Here is a 12,587-nt window from a genome sequence, read left to right on the forward strand (position 1 = left end):
GGGGACAGAGGACAGATGAGGTCAAGGAGTTCTAGCCTGCATATTCGTAGGGCCTGGAGAAGCATCTCCACTAACTAACCAATTGAAATATTTTTATAGGTTGAAGTGTAATGTCAGGACTGTCACTTAGATTGACCATTATGGTCTTCATACCCTTTCGTGCTCCCTTTTCAAATAAGTGTGATTACAAACACAGAACCCCATACCTTTTAGGAGTGGCAGCAGAAGATTCATTCCAGGTCTGAGCACAAGGTTATTCACTTTAAATGCAATGTGTAACTCTGGTAGTTCCCCTCAGCCTTTTGCATATTCTGTGAAAGCAACTGTACCAAATAAAAATATACACAAGCTGAATCCACATCAAAAACCTGCATGGTCTTAGTATAAAATAAGAAATTAATATTTTGTCTTCTTGATTTTTCCACTGAACTCTCAGCCCTCCCCAATTCGCTGCAGTACCTTACTGAATGTACAAGCATGCCCATCATTCTTTACAAGCTGTCAGGCAGGACTTTCTCACCATTATTATGGATGTATGCCCTGCCAGAGTTTGTGACTTAAGGAAAGAACACACACAAAATCGAGAGTTCAACTTTTAGATATAGGTAACAGCAGAGGAAAAAAAAAAAAGAAAGAATGCTGGAAACATTTATCTGCAACTTCCCTGTTGTACAGTCTCCAAAGACTGTTTTATTCTGCTGCAGCTGTCATTTTCTGAGGCTGGTTTGTTGGATTGCCCAGATTATATAATTTCTAAAGGCATATTTTGCAAGTGAATATATTTACCGTGCGTTCTTCAAGATACATTCTTCAGTTTGAGATTCAGGGGGGTTTTCCCAATCATATTCTAACCTCTGCGACTCCCACACATGTTCTCATTTTACATACACTTGCAGATTTCCCATCAGAGGAACAGAACTCCACTGGAGCACCCCATATGTAAAGAAAACAAAACCCTTTCAGCACTATATGGCTCCAGTTGTTGGTAACACCAGAGCAACAGGAGCCTATGAAGCTGTCAAGCCTTGGTGAGGCCCGTGTAAATTGAGCCCTCCCTGCGCATTCAGGTTCTCTCTTTCTAGCAATGACTTAAAATTCAAGCTCAAACCACCCAAAAGTGGTTCCGAGCCTTCAAGCATCTGAGCTAAGCAGTCAGATGAGCCAAGCTGTCCTGATGCAGAGATGCTGCAAGTGCCATGTGTGGCCATAAGGCCTTGCTTGTCGCCCCTCATCTCAAACCGGGAGAGGTTTGTCTTGCACGTGGAGAAACCCCGGCTGCTCGTGAAAAAGCCTTCCCGTGAGGGAGGGAGAGCGGCCGACGCTTCACGGAGCCCAGAGGCGCCCCTCTGGCTAAAAGCAACTGCCTTTTCCACAGGGCTGGTACAAACAGGAGCCCAGGGGCAAGGAAACGGCAGGGGCAGGGCCGCCAGCGGGAGGCGTGAGAGGCGGTGCCCAGCCCGGCGGCACTCTGACTCGCGGGCGAGGCGGGAGGGCCGCGGCGCCCCGCTGAGGTAGGCACACGCCCGCCTGCCCGCCTACAGCTACCGAGGCGGGGCAGAGCGGGGGGCGGGCCGCGGCGCTGCCGCTGAGCCCCCGCACCGGGGCAGGGCGCTGCTGCCGCCGGAGCCCGGCCTCCTCCCCCTCGGCTGCTGGCGGAGCCGGGGCTGCCACATCGGCACGGCCGCTCCGAGAAGGCGCTTCCCGGAGCGTGAGCGGGAGCCCAGTGTGCCGGGAGATGGAGCCCCGCTGCCGCCCCCCGGGACTCGCCCTTCGCCAGGGCCGCCGCTGCCACCGCCGGGAGGGAGAGTGCGGCGCCGCCGCCGCCGCCGTCTAACGCAGTCAGCCCCGGCGGGGCGGCTGGAGGCGGAGGCAGCGCGGAGGCCGCCGCGGCCCCTCCGCCCGCCGGGCCCGCGCGGCGGCGAAGCGCGGCCCCGTCCTGCTCGCCCTCCCCACTGCCGCTTCCCCGCCCCCGCCCGGCCCTCGCTGGGCTTCGCCGCCGGCAGCCGGGCCATGGCGGGGCGATGAGGGAGCGACCGCCCCTGCCCGCAGGCTGCTTGGGGAGGCGGGGAGCGACGGGGCTGGGTGGCTCGGGGGCGCTAGAACCGGGCGGCGGGGCGAGGGGATGTGGGGCGTGGGGGTTGCGGCGCTGCAGCTCTTTACTCGGGCTGTGAAGCAGGCGGCGGTACAGGGGATCCGGCAGGACTTTGGTCGTTGGCTGTCCCGAGCCGCCGGGACGCCGACAGGAGGCGGCGGCGGCGACACCGTCGGTTTCGTCCCGGCGGAGGCAGCGGGGACCGGGGGGCTGCTGCTGGGGCCCTACGCGGAGCAGGGCGGGCTGCCGCCGGCGGAGCTGCTGCTCTGCCAGTTGCCCGAGGCAGGTGGCGGCGGGCCCGGGCTGGCCGAGGCCCGAGGCTGGCGTTGCTCCTGCTGCCTCCTGGGTACCTGCTGGTGCAAGAGTTGCCTCAGCGTGTGCGTGCTGGCGGCCCTCTGCTTCGCCTCACTGGCACTGGTGCGCCAGTACCTGCGGGACCTGCTGCTCTGGGCCGAGAGCCTGGACAGCCTGGCTGGCGTGCTGCTCTTCACCGTGGGCTTCATCGTCGTGTCCTTCCCTTGTGGCTGGGGCTACATCCTCCTCAACGTGGCCGCCGGCTACCTCTACGGCTTCGTGCTGGGCATGGGGCTCATGGTGCTTGGCGTCCTCATCGGCACCTTCGTCGCCCACGTGGCCTGCAAGCGGCTGCTGGCCCGCTGGGCCTGGGCCAGGATCCAGGGCAGCGACACGCTCAGCGCCGTAGTCCGCGTCGTGGAGGGCGGCAGCGGCCTCAAGGTGGTGGCTCTGGCGCGACTGACGCCCATCCCGTTCGGACTGCAGAACGCCGTCTTCGCGGTGAGTCCCGAAGCATGGCTTTCGCTACAGCAGCCGGGGGTACTGGTGGACGTCGCCTCCTGTCCCGGGAAGAAACCTTGGTTTCTTGTAACACAAGTGACCCTCCCTACCTGCTCTTGCTGATGACCCTTCCGTGCCTGTGGAGGGAGGGCAGGGAGGTGCTCGAGGTAACGGCGTTAGAATTGCTCTCTGGCATTCGAGACTGCGTTAGAAACTCAAGGAGCTGTGTAGCAAAAGCTGCAGACAACTATTTTAATGACCTTGTGTTTTCAGAGTGACCTGGAAAAGTGTTTTTAAGCAGTCTTGCCAGATCTCCTTTAGCTTTTTAATATTAAATAACTGTGTTGGAAAGAAAAAAAAAAGGCAGATTAAAATTCTTGCTCTGTTTGGTTCATGTTTGTAGCATACATCCAGCAAATCCCTAAAGAGTGTTAAGACTATGCAAACGAGAGAGATTGTGCATTTTGGGCAGAACTTTAAAATTTAGGCTAAGAGCTGAGAAGGGACTTGGTACACCAGAGTGGTACTGAAAGTTAAACTTGAGTTGGACTTGCTTTTCTTTCTGCTTTTAGATGAAGATGGGTACGTTCTTTAAGGATAGCTTGAAACATATTCTTAAGTGTTCTCTTTGATCATCTGAAATGAGAAAGTAAAGAAGGTACTGCGGAAAGTAAAGAGGGTACTGCTTTTGAGTACTATCCTGCTGAGGATGACAGTTTCAGACCCTCAGCTCTTTCCAAGTGCTTTGTCTGAAAGATCTGTTCTTGGCGATGTTATGCCTCACTTGTGTCTACTCACTCAGTGAAATCAAACTGAGGCAAGCCAAATCATGAAATATTTTAAGCTTTAATAGTAACTCATATGCTCTTTAATGTAAGAGACCCTATAAAAAGTGGTTTGGGTTGCTGCTTTCTTATAGCATGCCTTCCTTCCATCAGCAGTCCTGATCCTCTACCCTTCTGAAATGCTTGCTCAATGTTGACAGTCACCTGGTTGAAATGAGCAGGTCACTGAATCCCAAATTTGTTATTTCAGAAAAAAAACCAAGCCACACAATTTTTAGAGGTTAACACCCACATGAAATATTTAGGATTGCTACATGTAAAACAGTGACAGAGCATTCGTCTCAGGAGCTGTGATCTCTGCCTCTAAGAACTGCAGCGTCTTCCTTCTAAGCAGATGCTGTAACCATTTCCATGTTATGAATGAGAAGAACCTTTGCTATTTCATTTTTTTTTAGCCATCTAACTGAGTAAATATCCATATTGCTGCTGAATGGTGAAGCTTACACCTGTGCTGCTGGGAGCTGAGTGCTGGTGCAGTAGATGAAGCTTCTGCTGTAATGTGATGATCCTAAAGTGGGGAAAGCTGTTGTGTTTGGATTGTTCACAAGCTGTGGGTGTCACTTGAAGCAGTCAGCAGGTGTTGTGGAGCAGTATTGCGTCTGAAGAACTGACCAGAGAATTGCAGAGTTAAAATTATTTTCTTCCTGGCATTGCCATTCTGAGAGAAACCAGATTCAGCAGAGTATTCAGGCCAGTCCAACATTAAAATGGCACTGTAAGTCAATGTTTTGTGTTCTTCAAGTCCTGCAAGCTAAATAACAGTGTTACAGTGTTAAAATAACAGATAGGAAACAAAATGAAACCAAATTCTTGAGTATGCCAAATAACTTGGATGTTGCCTGCTCAGATGGGTTGCATTTATTATTCTGGATTTATTACTTTGCAACATAGTCAAAGCAAGCAGGGTGGATTCAGTTTTTAACTGAGAACATTTAATATGAACTATGACAGTACTGGAAAAGTAAAAATACTGCATGCAAGCAAGGCAGTTTCTCACTGAGGCAAGCTACATAGGGAGTACAAAATTCTACCTACACAGACTGAGCTGTCATTTCTTGGAAATCTGACTTCTTTGAAGACCTACTGCTCTGCTGAAGTTTAAAATGCAAGCGGATTTAGGGTGTCCGAACCATCTATCAATTTCCTGTGCTAACAATCTCAGCATTGAATTTGAGAATGATTGCTCTTAGTAGTAAAGGGAAGAGCAGTGAACTTACGCATCTTTAATTTTCCAGCAGTCTAGTCTGTGCATGTTTTCTACATGTCTAAGTAAACTGAAGATACTGAGAATACTTAGGGGGAAGGAAGTGACACATATGGTCCAGGACAAGGCATAACCTTGATGGTGAGAGCGATCATCTGCAGGGCTGGGATTAGTGGGTTTCTACAAGCACTTGTTCAGTGGTATGTACCATTTGCTGAGGGCTTTGGGGTGGTTGACTTGCAGGGGACTGTACAGAAGGAAGGAGGAGCTTCCTAGTATTTGTTTAGTGATGGGATCACATGATCTGAGACAGCACAAGAAGAAAATTAACACAAATTTCTTAGCTTCTCACCAGACAGATGTGAATATCTTGCTCTTAAGGTCATCCTGCTGCTTTCTGGAAAAGCCCCAATAGTAGGAGCACAGGGGTAATGCATTTATATGCTTTTCTGGAAGACCTAGAAACTTCTTAACTGAAAGCATGTTTGCATTTCTCTTTGAGTGGATTTTGCTGAATTGTCACTCCTGTGATGCCAGAGTGGCTGGAGCCACTGGGATGGGCTGATAGCTCTTGCTGAAGTGTTTACCCACACAGCCCTCTCCACATGGCACCTCTGCGAGGAAGCCTGGCATGAAGGTTATCAGCTCCTTCCCACTACTGGGGCTCTGGAGCTAGACTTATGCAAACTGAGTCTTTGTAGTGCCAGGTGTAGCTTAGATGAAAATTCATATTTCTTCTTTCTCCTCTGAGAGGAGTATTGTATGGAAGAAATAACATGTCCGGGTGTGAATCTGTGCTTCCAGAAATGCACACAGTGAAATCAGAGGTAAAGAAACGGTACCTGCTTTGCAGGAAGATGCAGGCAGCTTGTGGGAGAGTTGCTGGCTAATTTTTGTTTGGTTTTGGGGTATTTTTTTGTGGGTTTTTTTTTTTTTTTTTAATTCTCTGTCTGGGTTGTCTGTTTCTTTTCTTTAGAAAGTAAAGAGCATCAGAATTGTCCTTTGCTCTCTGTTACTAAGCCTACCTGATATGAAACAGGATTTTTGTCAGCTGAGGGGAGAGAAATCTGCTGCAATCCCCAAAGGCATGTGAGCCCCCAACAAAGTCTTGACACAAGCATTTATTCTTTGATAGGACTGAACCAAAAGTGTGGGCTGCAAAGAACAGACCAAAGTTTTACTGAACAAAGCCTGCCCAAGGCTTAGTGGGAGAATTTCTCATTAACACTCTTGTTACCATAGTGGTAAGGTAGCTCTGAATTTTACTTTAATAGATCAGTATGGCCTCTAACAGTTGGCATCCATGCTTGCATTGGGATTTGATTCTAAATTTTTCCTGGCTTGAGCTTTCTGTAGAAGTGTTTGAGTTGCCTTTGTTCTGCAGCTTGGCCATGCAGACCCCCCCAGGTTTCTAGAACAGGTAAAGTTTCACAGAAGGAAAGACACAGAAAGCTTTAAGTTCTATTGAAAATTTCTCAGATTTCTTAGAAAGGGATGCTTTCCACTTCCTGTGCCTCTGGGGGAGGGGATACCACTAAGTCTAAACCCCACAAACCAGGAATTGAAAGGACACCTGCATTTTTTTCCCCCTCCCTCTCCGAACTGATCATTTTGATCAGGACACAGAAGTCTCAGTCACTTGTGTGCACTGGCAGCCTCCCCTTTGCTTGGAAACAGTCTCATGGCCTAACAGGTCCAGTTGCTTCAGGACAGATCCCCATCTGCAAACATGTGGTTCTGCAAAAAGTGTCCTTCATACATCTATAAAAATGGAAGAGGTGTCTGGGAGTGTTAAAACGATCTTTGGGCAGTTTCCCAGCTCCATTAGATTTAATAACAGTGTCCTACTTAGAGTCTTGCCTCAGCATTGGTATTTCAGAAACTTTTAATAGCAGTTCCTTCATTCCCTTGACAGTATGGGAAGTTTTGGTTCTCACAACATGGCCTAGATTATTCTAATGTTTAAAGTAAAATTTAGAAGTAAATCTTGTCAAAGCTTCCATCAAGTACAAAGTTCTGACACGATTGTGAAGTGCTCTTTTAATTAAAAATCTAAATTATTCTTGTATAGAGAGGGAAATGTATTATTTGTGTTTCTTCTTTATATCTTAGTCTGTGGGAAGTGTAATTCGCAGTGTGAAGTTTGGAATTGGCTTATTGAATCTTGTTCCAGTGAATTATTCTTCATATTTATGCTTCATTGCATTCTTCTCCTTGACTGCCTGCCCTTCCTCCTAAAAACTTTCCACTGATGGTGCTCAGAGCTCTGAGAATCCAGCACTGTGACTTTCATAGTACCCACAGTTTATTTTAAGAATAGCAGAATGAAATAAGTAACTTTGCAGCAATTCTCTTCTACAAAACCTTCAAGGTCAATAATTTCCATCTAGGTTCCCAGCATTAGGGGCTGTTCTTAATTAGAACTTGCTTTATTGCATCTGGAAAATTCCTTTGATGGCTTGTCTCAAAATCATCCTTTTTATACTCATTTTTAACTTATACTTTCCTCGATTTTTCATTTTTTCTTGTGTAAGCATCTTTTGGCCTCTTGGCTCTTGCAGTTATTTCCCAATGGCTGATATTAATGCAGCCAGTGCTGTGTACTTTGTTCCCATGTACGCTGTCCACAGATGCACCCAGAACACAAATTTCACAGCCAAGAGAGGAAAGGAAAATATCTTGAAGTATTATTGGTGTTTTCTTACCAGAGAAACTAAAAATAATTGTGTGTACTGTTTTGTTCACTAATTGAAGCGTGATACAGCTTATCTTTGGTAGAAAAGCTTACTGATACCCCTGTAGATGTTGCTGCTAGACGTCCCTGACGTGTGTGTGTCTTAATAAGCATGCAACTGCCTTTCGTTGCAAAGGCAAATAGTATCTGCCACTCTGGTTACCTAGAGCATATTTAATACAGTGGCATTTTGAATAGTTACCTCTCTTTATTAGTTGCATATAAAAATCAAAGTAAATAGATTTTTGCTTTAGACCTTCGCATCTGATGAAGTAGTTTCTTTGTGCAAGCAAACTCTCATTAGTTTTGGAGCTTTGTTCACCACAAGCAAATAAGCATCCTCAATGAACAGTGTAATTGCAACCTTAGGTAATGAGTTTGGCATGGAGATGTTGTGTAATGCAAGATGAAATGAAATAAAACCTACTGGCTTTGAAAAGGGCAGATGAAAACTAGCCACATACCATTTTATTATGCACAGTGGAAAGTTTCAGTGAGGGAATGTAAGAAATTATTCCATTTTTTGGTGTGGATGCTTTTAGGAGTAGCAGTCTGGTTGTTCACACACCTAAATTATGTTGGAGCTGTGCTCAATTTTTTACACTTTCTTTTATTCAGATTACAGATTTGTCACTACCCAACTACCTGATGGCTTCTTCACTTGGACTGCTTCCTACTCAGCTCCTGAACTCGTACTTGGGCACTACCTTGCGCACCATGGAGGATGTGATTGCAGAACAAAGTGTCAGTGGCTATTTTATATTTGGTTTACAGGTAAGATGAAGTTGCTGTTCTCACAGACCTCCATAGCAGAAATGTCAGTCTCTCTGGCTGCTTGCACAAGCAGTTATTCGTGGAAACCATCATCATCATGTGTTTATTTCTTTACTCCTCTTATTTCTCTGGCATCTTTGGTACCAGTGGGTATCAAGAGAGGCCCTTGCTTTTGGCAAGTTTCCTTCCTGTGGCTTTGTCTCTTCAAGTCACTGAATCTTCACTTTGGAAGCTGCATGCATATAGGATGTCTGAGAGTAGAGATTTAGCATTGCTGATTCTTCTTTCAGATGGCACAGCCTCCCTCCAGTGTAAAAGGGTTGGGCTGCAGGAGGCTCGTGGAGATGTATCTTGCAGGTGGTGTGCTCTCTGTTGACGTAACAGCTCCTTACTCTGAGGCAGCCAGCATCTTGCAGACTGAGCACCAAGCAAGTCTGGCATGTGGTACCGAGGACTAATAGGTTCTAAAAAGTGTTTCATTTGTAGCTCTGTTACTGGTATCTTGTGTACAACTGAGCTGATACTTCTTATTCACAGGCTTATTGACTGCTAGATACCCAGAGAAGAGAGTTTCTGGTGCACTGTTTCTGATTTTGCTTTCGTCTGTGCAACAGGTTTAGTTCTTTTCTACCATATATGGCACAAACCAGAAGTTTAGCACTCTCTCTTCCTATTACAGCTTTGTCAAGTTTTCTTCTCTTTCCCTCTGTGGTCATTTCCTGAATAACTGTGGACTTGGTAAGCCACCCCTACACAAAAGCACATGTGCTGCCCTCTGCAGAGTAGTGTGCTCAGGGTGCTTGGACCCAGCAGCACCTGTGCAGGATTCGCCATTAGCACCGAACACTCCCAAGTTTGCATAGGTATTGATGATGAAGAGTGCTGAAGAAATGCAGTTATGCTAATGCCTAAATTAGAATGTCCTAATCTTACCAGTGAGTAAACCAGTGAGAGGTATATAGCACCTTTACATGAGTTTAGCTGATGAAATAATGTGTCAATAAATCTTGGGGCTAAGCCTTAAGTCTGAGACCGTGGCAAGCACAGAGATTTCAGAAACCGATTATAGATTAAAACTTGCTCAGACAGCAGCAAGGTGCTTCAGGCTGCGTTTGGCCAGCAGTTACCATGGTTTGCAAACTTTCAGTTGCTACTGCAGTCATTTCTTTTCCTCAGTTTTTACACTCCTACAGCTGATATTTAACAGTTCTCAGATATAAAATTCAGTTAGGACCACTTTAAACCTTCCCTGTCCTTCCCCCACCCCTAATTTGTGTGTTCTTAAAAAGAACATGTAAATTATAGACCTCACAGAAGAGGTTTATGAGTATTAAAAATCTCTTTTTAAATATGAGGTAAGTAACTTTGATAGATCAAAGAAGTGGTTACTTGATCAGCTTTTGTTTTGATAGTGAAATGTTTGTTTCCAGGGTAGTAGTTTTTTAGTGGTCTTCCCCTTTTTGTCTTTTTTTCTTTGATTTTAAATGACATTGGCTCTCCTTTGTGGAGTGTATGCAGTCTGTAGCCTAACTGTTACTCAGATAAGCACTGTCTGGAGAGGCTGAACACTTGAAGAGGAGTCATTAACTCGTTGGGAGCAGTCCTTGGGATCAGACTAAATCAAGAGATCCTGTTAGTGGAGGAATTACTTACGTTCTCCTGCTTTCTCTCAGGCATCAGCCTGGTGCTTTGCCTGGCTGGGCTTTAATGGGATTTTGTTGTAGTAAATTGATCCAAAATTCTTCATGTTTCATAGTTGCCTGTGTGCATGTATACATATACATATATATGTGTCTGTGTGTGTGTATATATATCTATGTGGTTTGGGGTTTTTTTAAATACTTATTTAGGGAACCAGGCTACTGGTAGCAATATTTCCAAACCCAGTCAAACTGAAATATTTGTATAAGCTGCTTTTCCTATACATTCAGATCTTGGTGTCCATATGCTCTTTTTGACTCTTATGTTGGCAAGTTTTTGAAATAAACAACTTGAATTTGTGAGGAAGACCTTTATCACTGCAAGGGCAGTCAAGCAGGGTAGCAGGTTGCCCAGGAAGATAGTCTAATCTCCATCCTTGGAAATTTTCAAGACCTGACTGGAGAAAAGTGGTGGGCAATTTGGTCTGATCCTGCAGTGAGCTGCAGGTTGGGCTGGAAACTGCTGGGGATGCCTCCCAGCCACAATTGTCCTCTGGCCGTACTTGTCAATCATCTTATTCAGTGATGCTCAACATCTTTTATGCCATGCATAAAGTTTTAAGTGATAGTTACTACTCTTAAAGCAAATGTATCCCTACCGATTAATAATGAAGTTCAGCTTTTGGACTCAAAGCTTTAGATTCTGTTGTTTTGTTTGGGGGATTTTTTTGGGAGAAAGCTGCAGATTCCAGCTGGTTCATAAAATATTATGAAGAAAGGCAGAGGAATTTACTTCTTTCAAAGGGCCTGTCACTATGAGACAGCAAGATTTTATTTAGTTAGTTAGTGAGTAATTTAAGGAGGATCTCAGCTGAAAATATAACTAGTCTATTATCAAAACTGAAGGCTGCCTTTGGGGAGTACTGTGCCAATGTCATTGAATGACACTAAGCAAAAGCTGGCCAGATTTATTCCTGATCATTTTTGTGGTGAAAGCTGAAAAATGATTAGCAATAAAATTTAGAGCAAAAACCTGAAATAAAATCCTTTGGTGTTCTGGACAATATTTCCTCCTTAAAACACAAAAAAACAACCCCAGGCCCCACACCACCAACATCCTGTCCCCTCCCTGAGCTGTCCTCCAGAAATCAAGTTCTTCCTGTGCAGACTAATGTAAATCAGTCAGAAGCTCTGATTCTGCCCTGTTGAGTTCTGATATCTGAGGAGCATGGTGACACTGCTGCTCTCTGCTGTCTTCAATGTCAGAGGGGCAAGGATAAGAAGTTTCCTTTCCTGTCTCTGCTGTTTGGGAGGTTGCAGAGGTCCAGTACAGTTTCAGCCTATTACTTCCCTGATACACAGCTATCTCTTAGCCCCTATCTGGGGCTGAATTACAGCAGTTGTTCTATCACACAATGACTCCTCCCCAGCAGAAAGGGGAATCAGGAAAAGGAGAGGAGACCCACGGGTTGAAATGAAAGTTGATTTGATGAAACAGCCAAGCTGCTCTTAGTGCACAGAGCTGTGCTCAGCCCAGCAAACAAACGGCAGTCCCAATAGAGAGGAAAGCAGTCTGCAGGAGCAGGAGGAGCACCTCCCCCTTTTTTATGGTGTGGGGTACACCTGTGAGCCAGCTCAGGTCAGCTGCCCTGGCTGATTTGAAACTGCTAGCAGCCTGCAATTCCTGGCCTGGGAATCTCCCCCAGCAAAACCAGGACAAAAGAAATTAGCCTTTTTGACTTACAGAAAGGCACTGCATGCTTTTGTTGTGGTAATGTGTTTTCCAAGAGAAAGGGAAGGAATGGCTTCCTAGCAAGTATGTGGGTGGTGGTGGAAAGAAAGAAAACAACTTTTCAATTCCTATCTATTTAAGCTCTATGTAGTCTCTGTCTTCTGATGTGTGCAGGTTACCCTTGTTAGCCTCTGTAGGTTTAGAGGCATTCCTTGGTTAAGTTCATCTCCCTTCTGATGTCTTGCCTGTGAAGCATGGAGACAGCAGGTGCCTCTGTGAATCCTTGTGTCAACAGCTGCTTTGGATTTGTGCTTCCAGTTTCTATACAGTACTCTTCTGTTTCATTTGCAGATTGTCATAAGCATAGGACTCATGTTTTATGTGGTTCACCGAGCTCAAGTGGAGCTGAACGCCGCCATTGTAGCCTGTGAGCTGGAAATGAAGACATCTCTTGGTAAAGACAGTCAGCCCGGCATCAGTGCTTCAGCCACATACTGCAACAAAAGGACAGTAGCATTCTCTGGGGCAGGTGTCAATATTGTGTGATTTTGAAGTATTAATTGAAAAGGATTTTTGGACCTAAGAAATATCTCTGGACAAGTCAACTAGTTTTAAAAAGAAATTACAAGTGGTTACAGGTTGTACTGTGGCACAAACCAACTGACCAGCTCTTCATTGCACATGGGGTGGCTTCTGTCAGGAAAAGAAAGAAGGTGAAGTAACTTAAGATGTAAACACAAATTTGACTGCACCTTTGGTCGTTTATTATGC

The 12,587-nt window shown here is 45.9% G+C and overlaps 1 protein-coding gene across 1 annotated transcript; it reads left to right on the forward strand.

Annotated features, from left to right (window-relative positions):
- Positions 1-1,182: 1,182 nt before the first annotated feature.
- Positions 1,183-12,362, forward strand: TMEM64 (transmembrane protein 64). The gene is given in 7 exon segments (XM_054385272.1): positions 1,183-1,297; positions 1,591-1,641; positions 1,644-1,693; positions 1,695-1,983; positions 1,986-2,887; positions 8,289-8,444; positions 12,168-12,362. Coding segments are annotated over 7 exon segments (1,758 nt in total).
- The last annotated feature ends 225 nt before the right edge of the window (positions 12,363-12,587 follow it).

This window comes from Indicator indicator, chromosome 12 (genome assembly GCF_027791375.1).
Source record: "Indicator indicator isolate 239-I01 chromosome 12, UM_Iind_1.1, whole genome shotgun sequence".
Taxonomy (NCBI): domain Eukaryota; kingdom Metazoa; phylum Chordata; class Aves; order Piciformes; family Indicatoridae; genus Indicator; species Indicator indicator.